Source organism: Nomascus leucogenys, chromosome 19 (genome assembly GCF_006542625.1).
Source record: "Nomascus leucogenys isolate Asia chromosome 19, Asia_NLE_v1, whole genome shotgun sequence".
NCBI lineage: Eukaryota > Metazoa > Chordata > Mammalia > Primates > Hylobatidae > Nomascus > Nomascus leucogenys.
In genome coordinates, this window is record NC_044399.1 from 20166591 (window position 1) to 20189621 (window position 23031).

General features: G+C 54.3%; 1 protein-coding gene across 1 annotated transcript in view; it reads right to left on the bottom strand.

Annotated features, from left to right (window-relative positions):
• HS1BP3 (HCLS1 binding protein 3) overlaps positions 1 to 21671 on the bottom strand; it is a 33301-nt gene extending 11630 nt beyond the window's left edge. Inside the window, exons 1-4 of the mRNA XM_003275983.4 lie at positions 21597 to 21671; positions 15818 to 15983; positions 11448 to 11655; positions 8914 to 9130 (exon numbers count right to left, since the gene is read on the bottom strand). Of these exons, the coding sequence (XP_003276031.2) occupies positions 8914 to 9130; positions 11448 to 11655; positions 15818 to 15983; positions 21597 to 21628 (623 nt within the window). The 5' untranslated portion in view covers positions 21629 to 21671. The remainder of the gene's footprint in view (positions 1 to 8913; positions 9131 to 11447; positions 11656 to 15817; positions 15984 to 21596) is intronic.
• Between the last annotated feature and the right edge of the window lie 1360 nt (positions 21672 to 23031).

The following is a 23031-nucleotide window of genomic DNA, read 5'->3' on the forward strand; positions in this document are numbered from 1 at the left end:
CCTGCCCTCTGCACTGACGTGGAGGAAGGGTGCCCTCTTCTCCCTTCATTGGAAGGACAGCTGGTCAGGATTAGAATCTTGTCACCAGGGATGGGGCAACAGGGGCTTCAAAGAGAGGTCTGCAGGGAATAGGACTGGAACTGCAGCTCCTGGCTTTCCAGTGAGCACGGGGGTCACTGGAACTAGTGCAGGCCATGAGGGCCACCAAAACATGAGTTGGGCCCACAGAGGTTGCATGAGGTAGGTGGGGTGCTCCTGGATGGATTGCAGGCATGTGCTGGCATGTTCTTGTTGCATGCACATGTGTGCATGGACAGACACCCGCTTTCCTGCTGTGTGTTCCTGACGGCAGACAGACGCGCAGATCAGGCCATGTTCTGCAGGCAGGCGTGCAGCATACAGGGTGAGAGGCGGCAGCTGCCACGGCTGACAGCTCCAACGCTCAGCTCAGACAGGCTGAGCAGCAGCCTGGCTCCCTGTGGCTCAGGCAGTTCTGGTGACAGTGATTGACATATAAGAGCATCCACCACTGTGGCCACTCAGGGGGCCTGTGGCACCATTCCCAGATGTGCCCACCCACACGGCAGACCACCAACGGGCACCAACTGCTCAGAACCGGGTGTACATGCATGGCAGAGGCATCTCCTAGACACAGCCAGCTTAACTGGGTCTGAACAGAAGACTGCTGATCCTTCCACAACTGAGACACATGGACAGCATGAGTCTTCAAAGCCAGGGTGCAGCTTAACCAAATACGGAAATCCACCTTTCCAATGACACAAACTGCGTGCTTTAAACTAATGCATTTTTCATAGTTTATTCTTAAATTCAGCTGTTTGGTGTCTTTTTGCTTTTTGGGTTTTTGTTTGTTTTTTTTTTGAGACAGGGTCTCTGTCACCTAGGCTGGGGTGCAGTGGCATGATCACAGCTCACTGCAGCCTCGACCTCCTGGGCTCAAGTGATCCTCTCACCTCAGCCACCCTAGTAATTGGGACACAGGCACACATCATCACACCTGGCTAATTAAAAAAAAATTTTTTTTTGTCAAGATGGAGTCTGGCTATGTTGCCCAGGCTGATCTCAAGCTCCTGGGCTCAAGTGGTCTTCCCGCCTTGGCCTCTCAAAGTCCTGGGATTATAGGCATGAGCCACTGTGCCTGGCTGGTTTTATTTTTTCAATGAGAAAATTCTCAGAGTACCAATAAATGGGCTTCTGAAATTCACACCAGGACAATGTTATTTGCAACAGTAATGGGCTTCCTTGGAGAAGCAATCACAAGAGTGAGAATCACCTGAGGACAGGCACTAACCCTGGGAGTCCAAGCCAGCCTCATTGGACAGTGGCTTCAGAGAAGGCCAGGACGGAAAAACGAGCAGAGTCACAAAAGCTGTGCTCTGGGCAGAGAGAAAAGCCCTGTGAAAATGCCAAGGTGTGCAGAGCCTGGCATAGTGAAAGTGCCCAATAGCTGGGCAGCAGGTGCATGGAGGGAGGGTCTGTGGGAATGTTGGCCACCTTCAGTGGGGCCTGGGGAGATTCTGGCCTTTGCTGAGAGAGGAGCAGCAGAGGGGGATGTAGGAGAACTTGTATAGGATCTGGAGCAGTCACTCGACTTCCCCAACCATGTTTCCTTACTGGAGGTCAAAGGGAAGAAGGAGGCAACTGACACAGAAATGCTTCGCAAGCTGCCAAGTGGGTCCCGTATGCAAGTCAGCGCAGGTCCGTGACAGAGGCCTGGGGTCCTGGGAGCTGCCTGGTGACGTCTAGGCTCACTTATGCTTTCTAAGCAGACTTCACTCTGGGCCTTAAAAAGCAAATGGGGCCAGGCCAGGCACAGTGGCTCATGCCTGTAATCCCAGCACTTTGGGAAGCCGAGGCAGGAGGATCACTTGAGTCCAGGAGTTCATGACCACCCTGGGCACACAGTGAAACCCCATCTCTACAAAAAGTAGACAAAAGTAGCCAGGCATGGTAGTGCGTGCCTGTAGTTCCAGCTATTTGAGAGGCTGAGGTGGCAGGATCAGCTAAGTCTGGGAGGTTGAAGCTATAGTTAGCTGAGATCACATGTCACCACACTCCAGCCTAGGTAAAAGAGTAAGACTCTGTCTCAAAAAAAAAAAAAAAAAAAAAAAAAAAAATAAATAAAAGGGGCCAGCCTGGGTGGTCACCATGAACGTTTATCATCTGCTATGGTCCCCAGAGTCACATTCCAAGGATTGGTTTCTCAACAGCCAGAGCCCACTCTCCAGGCCACTGAGCCCTATCCTGAGGGACCAGGAGTCAGTGACAATCCTACCTGAGCTGTGGTCGATGACATTTCTCCTTCTCTACAATGGGGCCAGAGACTGCCCCTCACCCATCCCGGCTCCAGCAACACCAGAGAACCATATGGGTCCCAGCTGCAGGTCTCTGCAGCCCACGTTCTACAGCAAGCGCCCAGTCCCCGCAAGAGCCTGAATACACAAAGGGATAACGGCCAGGCCACATGTAAAGGTGGAACTCTGACCCACAGTCTGCAGGAACCTGCCCAGGAAGGCAGACCACAGCTTCTGCAGCAATCAGCCCCAAATGGCCAAGATTTGATCAATAACTGCCAGCTTTCCTAAATTTTTCCCCATTTCCAGTTTAGTAGGACCATCCAGAGAAAGGCAAACATGCCCCACTTCCCGCTCACAGAGGACAAAGGATGCCCCACTTCTCATTGGCTGCTTCTGGATTCCCCATGCCAACAACCTCCAATCAGCGCGTATCTGAGCCTTCCCTTTCATCTGCTTCAAAGTGTCCCACTCCCCTGCCTCGCTTTGCATCTTTGCCAAATGCAGGTGATGGTGGCTGATACCTCCCTGGTCGCAGTAAGCTCTGAGTAAACAACCATAAACAACCACTGCTGGTTCTCACGTGGGCGCCCCGATGCCCCTGATCCACTCCAAATGGTGACACGACCAGCAGGCAGCTAGCTGTCCTTGCAGTGGGGAATGCCCATCACCCATGTCAGCAAAAAATGAGAGTGAACAGGTGAGGGCTGAGAAGTCAGTCCCCTGGCACAAGTGTTGGACACGGACTGGGGACAAAGGGAAAAGTCCTGGGCCAGCAGTCAGGAGACCCCCAGCTCTTGCTCTCATGCCCTCCTGTGTGATCCTGGGAAGGTTCCTCAGTCATAACAACAGAGCCTGGATCTGATCTGCAGTCCTCAGAGCGTAAAGGCTCTGTCATCCTAAGGGTGTTGCTTCTTGCAGAACTTGCCACAGTGGGTCCTGGGGGAGCCTGAGGCGGGAGAATGGCAAGTATGACCTCCCAGATTTCTAGCTCTCAAGGAACCAAGCAACCACTGAATCCCACTAAGGATTCAGATAAGCAGGCTCCTTCCTCCAGGGCCAGGGGCTGCCCCACCTCCAGAATCGCCTGCTCTGGGAAGCTGTAATGGGTGACAGGTGTACTGGCGCTCCTGGAGGGAGGTAAAGTCATAGTGTGCATATCACAGGGTCCTGATATTTGCATAACAACTACAGGAAGTGGAAAAGCTGCCTTTTATATTCATATTTCAACTGTTGTTTAAATACACAAAGACCTCTTTAGAGCAAAGTAAATCTGAAATAGTGATAACATTTTACAAAGGAACTTTCCTGTAGTGCTTCATCTCATTTTATCCTTTCAGCCACTGGGCCTCTACTTTACCCCCACTCTACAAAGAAAGAAACAGGCTTGGAGAAGTACAGCAATGCACTCAGCGTCCACCAGCTAGTAAGGGACAGAAAGGGGATTTGAACCTGGGACTGCCCATCTTTAACCCTGCTCTGGGGGTAGCCACACATCCTGGGGGTTTCTAGCTGCCCCACTCACTGTCAAACCATACTCTAAGGGGCCCTCGCCTTCTGCAAAGCTGCCCAGGGCTACCCCAGGAAGTGGGGCTGAGGCTGGAGGGACAAAGGTCCAGTCCCCACTTGTCCCAACCAGGGGAAATCCTACTTCAGCCTGTTTTATGTACTGGGATTCTAGATGATATTTCTCTTGAGCCAAAGGTTTTGCTACTGAATTTAAAAAGCAGAAACCACTGGTACATCTGTTCTTCCTAACAGCCCATTCATTCAGGCAGGACTTTGTGCAGTAATCTGTTTTTTTGTTTGTTTGGTTTTTGTTTCGTTTTGTTTTGAGATAGAGTCTCACTCAGTCACCCAGGCTGGAGTGCAGTGGCACAATCTCAGCTCACTGCAACCTCTGCCTCCCAGGTTCAAGCGATTCTCCTGCCTCAGCCTCCCCAGTAGCTGAGATTACAGGCGTGAGCCACTGTGTCCAGCCACGGCAGTAATCTGGATGGGGAAATGTAGTTGGCATGCACACTGTGCTGCTGTGATCACTGTGACAGCCTGGGTGGAGTGCCACCTGTGTGATGCTGCAGGGCGGCTGTGGCACCTGCCTCCTCCTTTCCTTATGGCTTTGGGTCCCCAGCCAGGCCAGGGCTAAGTGCTGCACAGGTGCAGGGTGAGGTGGGGCCCAGCCATCCTGGCTCATGGCCCCCACATGAACCACAGGATGGCACAGCAGAGAACTCCAGCAGGTGGGCCAGCAGACGAGGGAAAACCCAGCCAGAGCAGGAGGAGCTGGGGAGCAGACAGTACCGGAACTGCCTTCCGGACACACCCTGTCCTCAGCCCCCTGCGGGCGGCAGACTGTGGTGATGGCTGACCTGCCACTCTCCACACCTGTTTCCTTTCTGGCATTTCCAACACTTTAATGGAGTTTGGTTTCTGGGAATTCTGAAACAGAAGCCTGTAGAAGAACCAACTCAAGAGCTTGTTAAAATACAGATTCTGGGGCCCTACCCAGATCTGAGGGGGGCCTGGAATCTCTATCTCTGCCAAGCTTTCAGTGGCCCAGAATCCCTAGGTGGTCTCTGCTGCACTGGTGGCATCAGGGGAGCCCTGGGTGCCCAGGCTCAGGCTGGAATGAATAAAGCAGTGCCAAGCCCATGCACAGTGGTCAGGATATTTAGCAAGAGGCACCCTTGGGGAAGCAGCTCCAGGGCACCTCAGGAGGTGGGGCTGAGGCCCTGCTGTCCCCACAGAGCTCCCCTCTATGGCTCACCTTAGGGGACTGTCTTGCTGCTAAATCTTGAGCAAATCTGGGAGCACCTGGCAATGTGCCAGGAGCATTCAAAACCACAGAATCATTCCAGAGAACTGATTTCTTCCAAATATAGAGAGTAAGATATTATTTTTATACTAAAATACATGTGGTTGTTTTATGAAAGATGAAGCAAAATCCATATTAAAAAATAACCATAAAACATGGCATTCCAGAGAAACATCCAGCTTCACCACGGAGGCCACAGCACGGGGACCCGGGTGTGGGCTCCCCCTTCCAGGGAGTCTGGGAAGCCCAGCCTCGCAGGTAGGTGCATTTGTTCATACAGGAGCCAGCCTGTCCCACAGGATGCTGCGAGTCCTCAGGGACCCAGGGCCTGGAGGGGGTCCCTGTGTGCAAAAGAAGAGGTGGGAGGAGTGGGCCCTGAGGGTGGGGGGTGGGCAGGGCTTAGAAAAGCAGAGGGGCCCTCCCAACAGAGGGGCTTCAGCCCTTAGAGAACCCTTTACTGGAATGGTACCCCAAAGCCCCCAGAAGCAGCTTCAGGGACCTCGCTCTGGGGCACGTATAGAGGGGAAGGCTCCATAGAATAAAAGCTTTGTATATGTAGAAGTTCCTCAAGTTATTGCCTGTAATAGCAAAAACCTACAGAAAACCCCACCACGTCCACAAGCAGGGGCCTGGTAATGCCACTTACAGCCCATCGACCTAAGAAACCAGCAGAGGAAGGAGGGAGAGTGCAGCTATTGATCTGGAAGGACCTAGAACATGTAAACTGGAAAAAAGCAAATTCCAGAACGGCACACAAGACGATCTCATTTTGGCAGTAAGATGTGAATATTCAAAGGTGCATTCAAAAATTCACAGGGAAAGGACTTTTATCTGTGTTTGCAATTTTTCTATACTAATTGTGTATTATTTGAGTCACAATGGAAAAGGTTTCCCGCAGAGGATTTCCAGCATAAGGCAGAACTATTAGGGTAGAATGTCAATTTTCTCAGCACCATGACATCTCTAAAATAGAAACTTAAATACAAAACGGGGGCGACATGGAGCAGCATCCGGACAGACCACAGGGTGAAAACGCAGAGTACGAAAATGCACGTGCACTGTGCCTGCAGTTGCATGGATGGCGCTGGGACCGGGTCAGACGAGAGCCCCAGCAGATGGGCAGAGGGGTGGTGTTGGGATGGGCCGAGGTGAGGGCTTTTTCTATCTTTAATTGCTCTCTAATGGTGTGATAACGCTCTCTTGCCCCTAATCAAAACCAGGTTTAAAAGACAAAGAAAAGCCAGGCTGGCCTGGGCTCCGGCTTTGTGCTGGCGACTCCCACCCTCCCAGCAGCCCTGCCGTGGAGCAGCCCTTCAGCAGAGCAGCAGCGCCTCGCCGCGGCCATGGCGGGGAAGGACCGAGGCTGGTTGCATGGAAATGGCGGCTGCTCCAGGAGAGCCCAGAGCTAAGCCCAGACACAGGGCAGGGCAAGCTGGGAAACGGGGGCTGCTGCATCTGCACAGGAACCAAGGGCATGGGAGGGAGAGGGGTGCACAAACAGCCTCCTGAGAAGAACAGAAAGTCCCCCACCAAAGGGCAGGTGGGTGGCACCAAGAGAGATCAACAAGCCCACCTGGGTGTCTGTGAAAGGCCAAGGTGGAAACCCAACTTCAAGGCACGGCTCTGCCACACACACGGCTCTGCCACACACACGGCTCTGCCACACACACGGCTCTGGCCAAGATCCTGCTCAACTCTTTCCTCTATTTTACCATCTGTGAAAGGGGGATAATCCTGGGGCCCTGCCTGCCTCCCAGGCTGATAAAGACTGGACTGGAGATGGCGTGGGGTCCTGGCTCTGCCATCTGCAGGCTGCAGGAACGTGGACGAACCACCTGACCCTGAACTTGAGTTTCCCACCGCACAGAAGAGGCTGATGCCAATGCAGGCCTCCAGGGCTCCGTTTCTTGACCTGTGCCCACAGTGGATCCTGAAAGCAGTTTGGCGAGTCATGACCTTTCCAAACGTTGAAATAGAATAGAAAATATCCCAGTACAATACACTTAGTAAGGTTTTGTATGAGTTCTAGGAACTTTTGCTTCAGTTTTATGGGATGTTTATACATGTGTGTCCTGGGTCATGGCATACCATATAGTTTTTACTATGGGTTGTAGCAAGTAGTTTCAGAAATGCTGTCTTACAGATATAATGAGATCACGCAAGCAAATGCTAACTTAGTTCCCAGCATTTCATAAACTCTCAAAAAATTTACTTATTATTCCTGCCAGAGGTGATAACATTGATTCATCAGCATCTTGTCACACGGGTCCTTAAAAAGAAAGCCCAGCAGGAGAGGGTCTTAAGCCAGCGGGATTACTCTTAGGTGTTAAGCTTTCCCAGGATTCAGGGGCGAGGGCCCCGGAGTACAGAGCTGGGGAGGGGGCTGGCGCCCCCCCGCCAAGGGGTCCCAGGACAGCTGACACATCTCCCCTGACAATCTGCTAATGAAGTAAGTAGGAAGTTCAAGGCAGCACTTGCCAGCCCCAAAGAACATTTTCCTGCCCAAAAAAGGAGCCGCTGTGCTAAGTGTGTTCTTCAGCCAGAGGCTGGCACAGACCACCAAAGTCCATCTCGGTTTGGCACTACGTGTGGTTACTCAGAACAACAGAGAATGTGAGTTCAAACAAAGCCTCACCCTTACCAAAATAAAGCCCAAGAAAGGCCTGCAGGGTTGGGCCAGGCTGATAAGGAGTGACTATTATAGGCTTGTCCCCACATCACCTGCTACTCTGGCTGCCTCTCCCTCAGGGCCGCTGACCCCACTCAAGGACAAGGCCAGCCACAGAGGGCCAGGAGGAGCGACTGCTGTGCCCAGGTGCTGCAGGACCCCAGATCTCAGGCCTGTTTCTGCTGCAGCTCCCCGAGTGCCACATACCCTTTCCCAGTGCAACTCCTCACCCCTGGACGCTGGTCTCATGGCCACCCTGCAGCCCACCCTCCCATAACCCTCCCCACGAAGAAGGCCTTTTCAGAGTGGGCTGTGATTTTAGGAGAGAATTCTGCATGCTGATGAAGTTGAACGTGCTTCTGCCTAATTTCTACTGGGCTCTAATTCCTTTCTGGGGCAGGACCTACAAGAGAGGACTCACTCATCTGGCACCCAAGGACTTCGGTAAACAGCTGAGAGACATTCGTTGTGGTAGAGAGCTGGGAGAACAGCACCCCTGGCCTGGTCTGATTCCACTGAAAGATGGGGCCATGATGATAGCTGATTGCTAAATTTACATAACTCAGTTCATCTTCACAGGAGCCCTAAGAGGTTAGTACGACCATGAGCCCATTTTCACTGAGGAAAACCGAAGAAAAGAGATTGTAAATGGCCAGAGATGTATGGCTGATGAACAGCCCTGTGTGGAGGCAGGGCCAAGGTGAATGCTCCTGCTATGCAGATGATGCAGCCCAGAGAGCCGCGGTCACCTCTGCGAGTCCCACAGCTGGAAAGAGCACCCAGTCCTCCCACACTAGCCGGACGGGTCCGCAGCCTGCACTACCGAGCTGTCACGGGGGCCTCTGCCAAGCCTCAGTGCAGAGCCACAGGTGGAGAATATCCTGTGACCCGGGAAGGGAGGCAATACCTAAGCCCAGCCCCAGAGACATGGACACCACCAAGGGCACGCAGAGAGCTAGTTCCCCCAGGCACACCAGGCCAAGGCCTCGTGGCCCAGATCCCTGGGAGGGGGTGACCTAGGATGCTCAGGGCTTTTCTCAGATTCCAGGGAAGGGGGACGTCATCTCCAGAAAGCCTGGAATACACCAAAGGGGCCCTCTCAACAACAGGAGACCAACCGCATAATGCCCAGAGGGTCCAGTGCCTCCTCCTCCTCCAAGGATTCCTCAGCATCCTCGCCCTTCAGGCTCTGGATGGGTGGACCCTCTTCCGCCACTTGGTCTTGCTGCTCAAAAAAGTCGAAAGCCTCTTCATCATTCCCTGTCTGACTGTCTGTGCCATCCAGGACAGAGGAATCTCTGCTGGTGAGCCCTGCAGCCCCTGGGGATCTGGTACCTGTGGAGGAAGACAGAAAAGAAGGGACTTGGTAACCACCCCAGAGCCAGGGGAGGCATCTTGCCACACTGCACCCTCCCATGCCAGGATCTGAGGCCAAGGGCTTCCTGCAGCCTCCTGGGACCTGAGCAGGATGGCGAGTCTGGGTGGATGGAAGCTGACCTCCGTTTCGGGGACAGCCAAGTGCCTGCTGCAGCCCCCCAAGGGCTGATGGGCACCAAGGAAGCCTGGAGGGGAGTGGTCACAAGTGGGAGCTTCAGAGCAAGACAGGGGCAGCGGTTCCTGAACCCAGGGCCCAGAGCCTGTGTGCGCCACAAGGATGGCTGCACCCTTCTCCCGGTGAGCGGTGGGATACACCAGCCAGGGCACAGGGTGATTCAAAAGGAACCAGTGCAGCCAGAACCGTTTACAGTCGGAGGCACGGCAAGGAGCTCTGCAGACGGAGACCTGCTCCGAGAGTCCAGGCACCTGGACTGTGGACTGGATGGGTGCCCAGGGTAAGCATGTGGAAGATTTTAGAACAAACGGTGATCACTCCATTACAAACTGGCTTAGATCAGCGCTTCTCAAAGTGTGGTCTTCAGACAGAGAATGCCCCTTGTGTGACCACAATGAGGTAAGTAGAGAAAGGGAGAGCAAGCATCCAGAAACGTCCATAGCATCCTGCCATCATCGCAATACCCGAGCATGCTTTTGTATTTGTGAAAGTATCCATCTGTGAAAGGCTGGGAATAAAAGAGCTAGCCCTTGCCACAGATAGTTAGAGAAGCGTGGGCTGAGAGTATTTGTTCATCTCTATCCAAGGGCTTACTGGGTAGTTTATTTTTAAAACAACTGACTTTTAATAAAATCACCTTGTAAGTAAAGAACTTAGAGAGTGTCGGGCATACAGGACGCACTGAGTGATAATGACGATGTTATATTATGTGATGCTCTGTTATTTTACTTGGACAAATGTGAAAAGCCATTCAATCTTCTAAACCTTCAATTTCATGTCATAAGCATCTTACATTTAAACATCACAAAAGCCCTGTGACAGAGATTCCTACTGTACGTCCATCTTGCAGATGAGCAAAGTGAGGCATAGAGCAGCTGTGTTTCTATCCTGCCTCTCCACCAGAGAGGGGCTGGGGCATCCTGAGCATCTCTTCCAGCGATGGCTGAGCTGGAACCTCTTAGCACAGTCTACTGAGCCCCAGGGACAGGCAAGGAAGGAAGGGTTGTGACCTTGGAACAAACAAGGGCAGAAGAGAACCCAGACCCATGTGAGGGGCCCCGACGTGGCCACAGGACATCTGGGCCGTGCAGCTTGTCCAGTCCTAGGCCTGCACATTCACCAGTTTTGCTTCTCCTCCCCACCTTTCACTTTTAAAAATTTGTTCTATTTACGGTCAACTTTCTTTTGAAAACTTCCCTTCTGTCTTGTGGAACTAGGAGATCCACGGTAGCTGGGAAAGAGTTAAGCAGACGGACGTCAAGAGGGGAGCAGTCAAGGGGTGGGAGTCCAGCACCAGCAGTGGTGAGAACCTGCCCTGCCCTGGGGGCATCTGTGAGACCAGGGCCTGCCCCACGGGGGTTCTGGGTTGACAGGACTAACCATAACCGAGGAGTGGGGTAAAACTGTAGCCACCATTTACTGTGTGGTTGTTTCTGTTCTAGGCACTTTGCATGTGTTAGCTCTGTAAATTCTCCTAACGGCCTATCAGCCATGCTACCCTCACCTTACAGATGAGAAAACTGAGGAGAGAAGAGAGGGCCGGGAAACCCATGGGAAGGGCTGGACGTCTCCACCACTGGGGGCAGGGGTGCTGGATCAATTCCTCAGCCTGGAGCCGTCTCCACGACCCTCTCTGTGGGGGCACAGGTGAGAGGCACATGTTCCCAGGGGCAGGTCACCAGCCAGGCTGTGAGAACACAGCTTTCCCGGGATACTGCAGGTCCCTAGGGCTGGTTGGAGGAGGCAGAGGGGAGTGTGGGGTGTGTGTCAGGGGGTTGTATGTGGTGCATGGTCGGTCGGGGGGCGTCGGGCAAGCTCTAAGAATGGGGCTGGCCAGGAAGGCCACAGATGGGGTCACACTATGGAGAATGCCTGCTGTGTGAGCCCCCACCTGACACCCAGATGTTCAGTCCCTCAAGGGTAGGCCTCCTTCTGCCCACCATCCAGCCAAGGATGCCAGCGAGGCCACCTGCCTCGCCAGCCTGGCTGAAGCCTCCAGGCTGCAGAGGCAGCTGTGGACATGTTCCCACCGGGGCAGGGCAGCGGGGCCTAGTTCTGGGCCGGGGAGACCTGAGGGACATGGGGCAGAGCCTCGGGTACCTAAGAACTCTAGCAGCTCTGGGCTGCCTGCCAACTCGGCATCCTTGGAGACACAGCGCAGGATCTCATTGAACACGGCTCTCCTCTCCCAGATGTCAGACTCCCCAACAAACAGGACCTTCCTGGGGAGTGGGGGGAGGCTGGCTGCTGCATAACGACTGCTCAGTTTCTGGTAAAACTCCTCAATCTCGCTGTACTTTTTGGAGACCTGGAATGAGAGGGGCATGTGGTTTCCTGAGTGAAGAGTGGCAGGCAGTGCTCCTTTCTCACCCCAACCAGGGGTTCCCGAGGCCCAGCAGCCAAAGGAAATGTGCCAGGTACGCCTGTCTGCTGCCCCTCCGCCTGTCTCCCAGCCTCAGGTTCCAGTCCTTAACACGCCTGGCCGATAGCGGATTCAATAAAAACATCTTAGTGGCCCAGAGGAAACATGCAATAACGGTGCCATTCTGGGCGCTGTCACAGGTCCAGGTAAAAAGATTTGATACAGGGACCCCTGCCCAGCCTGCAGGTGATCACGGCCACTGCATTCATTCCCAGCTTTCTGCATATCAGGAGGGTGATCTCACCGGCTGGCAGGTCATCTTCCTGCAACACCGTGAATCACCTGTTCTCAGCACCAACCTTATTCTCCCGTGAACCAGTGTGGCCTTTGGCGGGCCAGCCCATGCAAGCAGTGGAGACAGATATTTCCAAGGCTGGTTCTCTGCCCTGCGTCAGGCAGGACCTCTCTGCACACAGGCACCCAAGTGAAGCAGGCCAGGACTCCTGCTGTCATCAGAAGGCAGCCTTGAGCACCATCTGACTCAGAGAGGGCAGCACTCAGCTTCCCGTGGGGCCAGCGGCTGACTCCCGCCGCCTCCTTGGCCTCTCCCCACAGCTCCTGGGCAGCTAAGCCTTCACCCCTTCACTCACGGAGCTCTTGCTGCATGTTCGCTCTGTACAGAGACGCCCCAGCAGGCTCTCAGTCTCACAGTGGTTTCAGTGCCATCACTGTGTCTGTAACCACGTGGGTGCTCAGTGAAGTCACCTGCTGTATACACACACCATCAGCCTGGCATCTACCCTCACGCCTAGCTCTTCTATCACCCGCTGTATGCACACACCATCGTCCTGGCACCTACCCTCACTCCTCACTCATCTATGCTTTCCCCATAGACTGGGCCTGTCTACCCCGACTGAAGAGTGGGTCACTCACTCTTATGCTCCCAGGCCCGGACTGTGCCCACAGTGTGCCACTGGAGTGCTGGTGTGCAGGGGCTGCGGGCATCTGACGCCCTCTGGCTCGGGGGCATCCCTTGGTGCAGGGTATGTCTGGAGCACACATCCTTGGCTCCGGCAACACCACCCAGAATGCCCAGCCTGCGAAGGGTCAAGAAACCAGGAGGCACTGGGGAGACTTCAGAACCTCCAGTGGGGGGTCACTTGGGACAGGTGCTGCTTGCAGTTGTCAGCACAAGAGCCTGGCTCCAGACTTTCCTGAAAACAGCCCTCAGGGAAAGGCACACGGACCCCTTTGCAGAGCGATTGCTAACACAGGCTCCGACAGCAGCTGTGACTCCAGCCCCGGCCTGCAGAGCAGTCCACGGTGGGGGCCGGGCGCCCCCTGCTGGCCCGACTGCTCCACTCAGGCTTGGACCACAGACCCAGCAAATCCAGGCTTGGGGAACCTCCATCTCCAGAGCACTGGCATCGTGAGTACCCCGGAGCTGTAGGCCTGGGCTCCCACCCCACCCAGGGCCCACGTCCATCAGGGGTTCAGGTAGGGCTTCTTGGGTGGGCATCTGCGCCAGCAACAAGAGGAGGCCAAGTAAGAGACCCTGAGCAGAGGAAGCTCAAGGTTGAGAACTCACATTTTTATCTGGTGCCCCCGTGTGTCAGGCACTGCTGAGCACGGGGCAGACAGCCCTGTAACGTTAGTAAGCTTGTGGGTGTCTGCACTGCTAGCACATCCAAGAGCTTGCACAACCTCCACTGCGGTGCCCCCTCCTGGGGCCGCTTTTACTCCACGGTCAGCAAATCAGTACACGTTTATATTAAAACACATATGCCCTTTTAAGTAGATACAAAATGCTAATTAATTCTTTGAGTTAAATCATGAAACATCAAAGAGACTTCAGGCTTGGGGTATGTAACTTTAGGCTCCATCCTGAGATCCCATGGGGGAGTAAAGGAGTTCTTTGCCCTCGCAACTACTTTCAAATGTCTGACAAGCCCCTGCACGCACACACTCCACACGGAGTGGGCGTCACTGACTAGGAAAAAGTGGCATTAGTGTGATTCATGGAGGTGTTAAAACATCCTCATGTACACCTCACATGTAAGGCCGGCCCTCTGCACAGAACCAAGTGGGCTGGGCTGAAGCCCAAGCTTCCCAGAGTGCTCCCTCCTTCATGCCCTGCAACATCAAGCTCAAACACTCTCCTCTTCTGCTCCTGTCTCTGAAAATGTGGGTGCATTGAGCTCCATCCTGGATCAAGTCAAATTACCAGGACCTGCAAAGCGCCCTGTGAAGCAGATTCACTCTCAGAGCAGTGCAGGCCCAGAATCACCCCTGACATCACACGTTGCTTCTCACCAAGAGCCGGCCACAGGAGCAATCAAATGAAAAACAGTATTGCTATTCTAGACGCTTCTCATGACATTGTTGAATGCCCCTTAAAATTGTGTGGCTGGGCGTGGGGGTTCACACCTGTAATCCCAGCACTTTGGGAGGCTGAGGCAGGAGGATTGCTTAAGCCCAGTTTGAGGAGTTTGAGACCAGCCTGGACAACATAACAAGACACTATGTCTACCAAAAAAATTAAAAAACAAAAAGCTGGGCATGGTGGTGTGTGCCTGTAGTCCTAGATACTTAGGAGGCTGAGGCAGGAGGATTGCTTGAGTCCAGGAGTTCCAGGCTGCAGTGGGCTATGATCATACCACTGCACTACAGTCTGGGGAACAGAGTGAGATCCTATCTCTTAAAAAAAAAGAAACATTTGTGCCATAAATTTCTCTTAAAATTTAGTGTCTCTTTCAACAGGTCACCAGAAAGATGCAACTCATCATTTCCCTTTTTATCTTGGCTGCCAGGAGACTCCAAGCTAGCCCCATGTCACTCCCTGCTGTACTGCCGGGCCTACTTCATTTCACCTTTGTCCTAATAATCCTGTACCGGTGTCTCTTGGTCTCTAGCTGCAGGTCCTTTTCACAAGAGGCCAAATGGTAAATAATAAGCCAATGAGCGTGTGATCTCAACTCTCTTGAAACTCTCTCCTCCTTTAGCTCCTGTGACTCCATAGACACCCACCCAGTTCTCTCCTCTCTGCCTCAACTGCAGACTCCTCCTTCTCCCCAAGAGTCCCTGAACCCCTGGCATCCTCAGGATTTCCTCCTCAGCTCTTCTCTCTGCCTTCCACATCTGTTCTCTGGACAACTTCATCCACTCCCAAATTTTTAATATCACCTCCAAGTTGATGACACCCAAGCCTGCGTCTCAGGCCTGAGCCCGTCCCGAGCTCCAGCCTCATGTATCCGTCCACAGGGCAGACACTTCACACTCCACATACCCCCCGGATCTGCTCCTCCATCATATTCTTTATTTTAGTTGGTGGAAACAGTCAGCAAATGTGGTGCGTGTTACCCCGTAAACATTTTCAACTCTCCCTTTCCCTTCCATAACAAGTGCAGCTGGCCTGCTCCAAGCCCTTGCTTTGGGAATGACCATATTGGCCATGTATCTGGGCTCCCTGATGCCTGTTTTGTTCCTTCCAATACAACTCCATGCTCTCAGCAGATTGGCTGGTTAAAGGCAAAAGGGCCCACGTCACTCTCCTGCTTAAAACTCTCCTTGGCTGCAGGTCAAGTCCAGGCTCCCGCAGACTCTCCATAATCTGGATCCTGCCTGTCACTCACCTTCATCTTCCCCACTTCCTCCCAGGACTACACTCAACTGTGCAGAGTTCCCACTCAATGTCCTGTTTCCAGCCTCCGTGCCTTTTTGCTTAGGATGTGTTGTCCGCCCAGGACACCCTTCTCGCCTCTCCTGCTGAGCCCCACCTGCTCCTCAAAACACAGCTCAGCCACCATCTCTTCCAAGAAGTTTCCCCAGGGTCAGTTAGGTGCCCCTTCTCTATAGCCCCAGAGCTTCCCAGGTGCTCCTGTCCCCATCTGTATCTGTCTCTTTAGACGTCTGCCTCTCCACGGACTGAGAGCGTCTGATTCACTCTGTGTCCCTTCTGTCTAGCATGGTCTGGTACTCCAGGCCCTGAGCAAGCAACAGACAGAGAAGCACTTGTTCCGGATGCTACTTGAACCCTGGTGGGCAGGTGTGTCTGCCCGCCCAAACCCCAGGCACCCTCAAAACATCCTGGCCAGAGCCTCCGGCTCACCAAGAACTGGACGACATCCTCGGGCCTGTGCTTGGCCGACTTGAACGCAGCCAGGCGGGTCACCACCAGGATCTGGTACTCCACGTGTCCAGACATCATCTTGCCCCGTACTTCCTGGTGCTGGGGCACAGCCAGGTCGAGGCCAGTGTGGGCATTCTGAAGTCGCCTGCCAGAGGAAAAGAAGGCAGGTGGGGTTCAGGGTCAAGGCAGTAGGCTTCCCGAGCAAAGTGTGGGCAGGGCATCTGGGTGCCTGGCAGGCCTGGGTGCCAGGTGACTCTGCTGGCTGTCCTCAGTGGTCACTGCTCCAGGCCACCCATCCCGCCACACCAGCCCTCATAAGCCTGGCTTCTTAGGCCTCAGGCCTTGGGCCTGGTCCTGCCTTGGGGTTGCTCAGGGACAAAGGTCTGCTCCCTGCAGGAAAACAGGAAAGGATGGGGCTTGTTGAAACTCTGTGTAGAGTGGGTGGGAGCAGCATCCCAGGGCCTCTACTCAGACCAAGGAACATGCCTGGGGCTGCAGGGACAACATGGGATTGAAACCCCAGCTGCAGACAGGCACCTCTCTTTGGCTAACGGGCAGGAGGGCTGCTACAGGCCCCCTGGGGGGACACGGGATGAGCACTGGAGGCAGGACCCTTGTGACCCCCCTTGGCCCAGAGAGGCACTGATAGGCCCGTCCCTCATCTGGGCAGTCGATGCTGCCCCTCGAGGTGTAGAGAGGATGCATCAGCAAAACATCACCGCTCTTGGAGACTTGTAAAATGCAATTCGAATATAATGAATTATATGACAAACAAAGAAGTGATGAGATGTTTTCCCTGAAGTGGAAAAAGTTATTAAATACATCCCTCATCCTACGTAAGGTGAGACACAGACCTGTGCAGACTAACATCCCTCATGAAAACACCTCTGGCAGGACATGGCGGGCACCCTCTAAGCAGCTCTGACCATCAAGGTGAGACCTCCTGTGTGCCAGGCAGGACCCTGAAAACACGGGAGGAGCTTCTGGAGGTTAACCTGTGTCTGAGGCACGGCCCCTCCCTCTCTGGAATTATACCCCAATCCATCAAATCCCCCTGCCCCAGCACTCCTCCCACATGGACCCCTCACATCCCACACTAGGCCACGCTGTCACTAGCACAATGCTGCTGTCACCAACTGGTGAGGCCTACAGTGATGCGCCTCCTATGCCATGTGTGACACCCAATGACTGTGCTGTACACACAAGGAATATCCTCCCGCGGTGTAGGGCACCCCAGGCAACCTGCCTTCAGGTGGTGAAAAGTGCAGCGAGGGCTGAATGGGCACTGGGAGGTGCACACGCACAGCCAGCCCTCTGCCAATGCCACCGAGTTCACGCAGTGTGCACTCCGCAGCCTGGTGTCGCCCACGGTGTCACTGTCACCAGTGTGGAGGAAGAAGATGAGGCTGGATGCTGAGGGGAGATGCGCTGGGCTCTAGGGATGCACCTGTGTGAAGTCACTTCCGCCTCCTGCAGCCCTGCGAAGGAGCTCTGCTACCCAGACCCACTTAAAATACAGGGAAACAGACCCCTACAGGGAAAGGGGCTGCCCAGGTCTCACCTGGCATGAGGTGGAGCTGCGTTCAATCCCAGGCAGCTGCTCCAGTGCCCAGGTGGCCTCTTATGGGGCAGGCATGAGAAAAAAGCCAGGCATCATTTCTTTAGGATCATGATGAAAACGAGGCACAGGGGTGTGAAAGTGACAAGAAGGGCAGTGCCTGAGCTGGGGAGAAGTCCTCTCAGGGGTAGGAAGGGGATGGAGCAGACCCAGATGGGCACCTCCCACGATCCAGCTCCCTCACAGCACGCCACATCCAATGGTTCTCTGACCACGCCAGAACCCACAATCCATAACCCCACTCCTTTTCCCGGGTCCCATTCCATTGCTGGAATCCCTCTGCCTTAGGCCCAGCTCCCCCGACTTCTTACCCAGAGCTGAGCTGGCCTGGTCAAAGCCCACTTCCCCAGTTCTCTGCTTCCTTCACCCTGTGCCCAAGTGGCTTAACGTGACTGGAGACAGACATGGTGTAAACATGCAGCCTGGACCCATTGCAATTCACGGCTGCAGACTTGAAGGCACAGCACCACACCAGGCTTGGCAACCCTACCTTGCCCTAGATGTGGGGTTCTCAAAGTGTGGTCCCTGGATCAGGATCAGCATCGCCTGGGAACTTGTAAGAAAGGCATGTTCGGGCCTAGGGTGGCCAACAATCTTGTTTTCTTAGTAAGCCCTCCGGCGAGTCTGACGCACCTGGGCCTACTCCATTACCCTCCCACTTCCCTGGACCCATAGGAAAACTCTTTCTCTACAGGGCCAGATAGTAAATATTTCAGGCAGTGCAGGGTATCTGGTCTCTGCTGCAGCTGCTACGGAGAGTACATAAACAAATGGGGGTGTGGTGGATGTGCCCTAGACCAAGCTTCTCCAACAGTAATGTGCGTGCAACCCCCTGGGGATCCTGTTAATATGCAGATTCTGGTTCTGCAGGCCTGGGTGTGCCCTCACCATCTCTGGTAAATTCCCAAGTGATGTGGACACTGTTGTGTGCTGCTCCAGAGACCATCGGAGAACATCCTGGGCTTCGCTGTCACATCTGCCCATCAGCCTGCAGCTGCTCCCCGATAGCTGCCCTCTCCTGGGACTGTAGACAAACTGGCTGGCTGCTCCTAAGGCCAATCTTCTACCAGGGCAGCGGCTCTGACCCCCTCCCACCTACTCAAGGACATAGCTACTGCAGCTCACCCCTCTTTTCCACACCATCAATTTTCCTTCCTTACTGGCCCGTGCTTATTAGCATGCAACCACGCTCTGACCACTCATGTAACAAAAGCTGTGCTTTGACCTGACATTGCCCTTGCTCCATTTCCCTCCTGCCCTTTCCAGCAGAACTCCTCAACAGAGGGCCCCATATTCACAGGTTCCTCTCCTCCTGTTTGATCTTGAACCTGTTCCAGCCAGTTTTTTTTTTTTTTTTTTTTTTTTTTTTTTTTTTTTTTTTTTTTTTTTTTTGACTCTTTCGCCAGCTTGGTCCTCTCCTCACCCCCCCCCCCCCCCCCCCCCCCCCCCCCCCCCCCCCTGCAAAAAACTGGCCCACCGCCCCGCCCAGGTCACCTGCGACCTCCGTGTTGTTAAATCCAAAGGTGAATCCTCATTTCTCCTGTGGTCTGACTTGTCAGCAGCAGTGGGCACAGTCAGCCACTCCCTTCCTTCAAGCTCTGCCTTCACTGGTGGCTGGAGCACCCCCCTCCCTCTTGGTTCTTCTCTGCCCACCCTGGCCACTCTTGCTCAAACAGGAGGAGAGGAACTGCTTTGGATGGTTCCCCTTGATAGCATCCAGAGCACCCTCCTTAGACCTTCTTCCTCTCACTGTACCCCTCCCCAGGTGATCTCATCCAGGCTCCAGGCTTTAAATACCACTTCCAAGCCAATGGCTCCCCAACTCCCATCTTTAGCCCACTCTCCCTTCCCAGCCAGCCTCCTTCCAGCTGCCTGACATCCCCACTGGGCTTTCAACGAGCTTCTCAAAACTCACCTGTCTACACAAATGCTGCTCCTACCTCTCCCCAAGCCTGCCAAAGGGCAGCCTCATTCTTCCAGCATCTTAGGCTGAGAGACCTGCCGTTAGTCTTGACTTCTCTTCTTGTTCTCACATCCCATATCCAAGCATCAGCAAACCTGAAAGCTCAATCTTCAAAATATATCCGGAACCCAAACATTTCTCACCCTCACGGCTGCCATCACCCTCGGCCAAGCCACCACCAGCTGCTCTATGTGGAATCCTACAAGCCTGTCCTGAATGCTCAGCTCGGCCACTGCCCATGCTCAGCATAGCAGCCAAAGGATCTCTATAAATCAGAAGTTGGGTCCAATTGCACTTGAAATTAAATCTGATGGCCCCTCCACAGCCTTCGCGGCCTTTCCTGATCATCCCTCACTCCCAAGCTTGCCTCTTCATCACATCACCTAACACTCTCCCCGAGCTCACTCCACTCCAGCCATGCCAGCCTCGGTACCTTGGCTCCTGCTGTCCTGTCCTCCAAGTACACACTTTTCCAAGATTTCTTTTTCATGGCTCTCCCCTCAGGGAGCTTGTCAGGGATCTGCCCAGGGGCCACTCCATCAGAAAGACGCCCCTTGACCACACCATAGAAAATAGCATGCGTGCCTCCTACCACTCTATTGCCCCCATTGTTTTGTTTTCCTTCATAGCATGTATCATCCCTGATATGTAGTAGATTTGCCTACTGTGCCTGTGCCCCCATTAAAGCTCTACAAGAGGGACTTGTTTGTCTCCTAGAACTTGGGCCAGTACCCAGTACAAAGAAGGCTCTCGATAAACACCTTCTGGCTGAATTCAAGCTTGAGTGCATATGGCAATGACAGGTGGGAGGAGATCGGGCTGGTAAGAGGAGCTGGGGTGCGACTGGGAAGGGCCGGCCTTGCTGCTGGGCTAAGGCATTTGGACTCACCCTGCAGGCAAGATCTTTGGGTGTGCTCGTGCCCCCAGTAAGAAATGAGCACGACTCATGTGGCCTTACCACCGCCAGCGCCTCCACGTCTGTTAACAAGTCCAGGCTGTGCAGCAGGGCAGGGAGGGAAGCCACCCACCCCTTCCCAAGCACCCGGCACCAAAGTCACACTCCATCCATCTGCACCTGGCTGAGGGGCGTGTACTACTGACGTTGCTCATGCCTGCCAATCTCAAACCTCCAATTCACAGAAAAGGAAACTGAGGCTTGGTGAGAGGAGGTAACGTAAGTGGCAGTAGGGAAACCTCTTCTGCCCATGAAGATACAACTGTAACCACACTTGATCATGCAAGACCAAGCAGGCTCCGACATCAGGGTTTACAAAAGGAATCATATCTTTCTAGACCTGAAGTCACAGGGAATTCCTGATTACAACTGGAAGATCAACAGTTGGCTGGGTAACACGTTTATTTATGTCATAAACTGGCATCTTAGCCTAAGACTTTGTGTAGGGAGAGCAAGGGTGAAGTGTATGAAAATATTTAAAGTAAGTCACTTTACAGAGTTTTAAAGGGGGAAAGAAGTAAAAGCACGTGCCTCCCAGCCTTGCCAGGATCCATCTTGGGCTGGGTCCTCCAGGCCTCAATCAGGGCCGACCCACTCTGCATCCTCCGCCTGGACCCTTCCAAGGCCTTTGCTGTAACTTGCGCTCTCCTGAGCTGTCTCCCAAGCAGCGACCACCTCTCCCTGGTCTCTCATCAAACTCATCCTCCCAGAAACCGGGTTCCTGCCCTGTACTGTGTTCCCATGGCAACCTGAGCTTACTACCCGCTGCTGGCATCACCCCCTCTCCACTGCAGCCCCCTGCAGGGCGAGCCTGTCTGATTCGCCTCTGTCCCCAGTGCCCAGCACCGGGCCTGGGACGCAGGGAGCGCTGAAAGGATGAGGAACTAGATTTTCGGGCTCAAAAGAGAAGAACCCAAGGCGATAGGAAAGGAGAGCAGAGTTCCCATTGCGCCCGCCTGCACTCAACCAGTCAGTCGCAGGGCTCCCGCTGTCCTTGGCTAGTTCTCTACCCTGTAGAGGGCCTCGGTTTCCTCAACTGTAAATCTGGGGCGCCACCTCTCCTGCAGGGCGGTGCAGGGGCCCAGCCCGGATAAGCCACCGAGGGCTCTGGGGAGACCTGCACCAGGTCCCTGGCCTAGGAGGCGGCCGCCTCCCCCCGCCTCTCCGCCCGGGCGCCCGGGACTGCGAGCTGCGCGGTGTGGGGCGCGGGGGTCTGGCTCACCTGGAGGTGACGAGCACCGCCGGGGACTGCATGACGGCGGCAGGGGCTCCGGGCGGGGCGCGCAGTCACGGGACCTGGCGGTGCTCGCGTCACCGCGTCCCCGCCCCGCCTCCCGCCGCCCTAGACTGCCCCCTGGTGGCAGCGGCGCGCAGTTCGCGCCTGTGGCCAGAGGCGGGGCGGAAGCGCGGCTAGGCGGATCCCGCACTGTCGCCGTCGGCCTGCGCTGTTCGGAGCTGCCGGAGCACCCAGGCTGAGCCGCGCCCGCCGCAGCCACCTAGAAGAAGCCCAGCCTGGCCCTGGCACGCGGTGAACCTTAATCGGTGTGTCTGTTTTGCGCTGAAGTTTAGCCGTTAGAGAGACGGGACTGCTGTTTCCGCCGCCAGTCCCCATTACAAAACCACTCCCCCTCTCCCCCAAGACCATTTCATTCAACCGATCGGTCAACAAATATTTACCAAGCTGGGGATCTGTCCAGGCCTTGTGGGGTCTTCTTCAAGCTGCACAGTGAACGCCACGCAGCAGCCCAGTCCCCTTGAGCTTGCTGCCTCCAGCTAGCTCGCCTATCTCTTTCCTACTGCCTGCCCCGCTCCGTAACTGGCGGGCACTCTCCAGACAGAGGATCTTCAGAAAGCCACCCCCTGCTGCTTGGCAGAGCCCTGGTGGAGGCCTCCCGGGGCCGGGCCTGCCTGGGATGGCTGCACTTGGGTCCCCAGCTGGAGCAGGGCAACGGGGTCCAGGTGCCAGTTCCCCTGAGAAGGGGACTGTACAGACCCTAACAAACCCTCTCATTTTAGATTCACCTCTCCATGGGATGAGAAACAGAGAGATCATATCACCTGCCAACGTAGCCCAGGGAAAGAAAAGCTGAGTCTGCAAACAGGGCCAGCAGAAGGTGCAAACTGCTGCCCCTGTTCTGTTACTCTCTCCACCCAGAGCCCCAGTGACAAAAAGCAACAGAAGCTGGGCTTAACTATACCAGAATTCACGGCAGGGCGATGTCAGCCATGTTTCCTGAGCCTATCAACCAGTGCCACCAGCATCACCACCAATATCTACCTGTATTTACAGATTTTAGTGAAGAAATCCTACAGTAAAAGATTTTGAAAAATGACTTTCCCCAATGTATCTCTTGAATAAATACCAACATTCAAATGCCTTATTATTTGTCTCAGATTTGTTTATAGCCAAGATGAGCAATCATGAATGAAGTATGACAATGAATGAAAGTTCTGAGGGAGACCCTTGAAGTCTTCAGTGAAGAGCTGGGATGATGGCGGGAACCCCTGTCTGCTCTGCCGCTCATCGGCCTGTCCGTCTGCAGGGCAGTGTTCATGGCTGCAATGGCATGCCCTACTTTAGAGAAAGGGAGTTCAAGGTCTGGACAGAAAGCAGTATAGGCTTCAGCATTCCAGGAGTCTGAGTGTAGTGCCAGGCA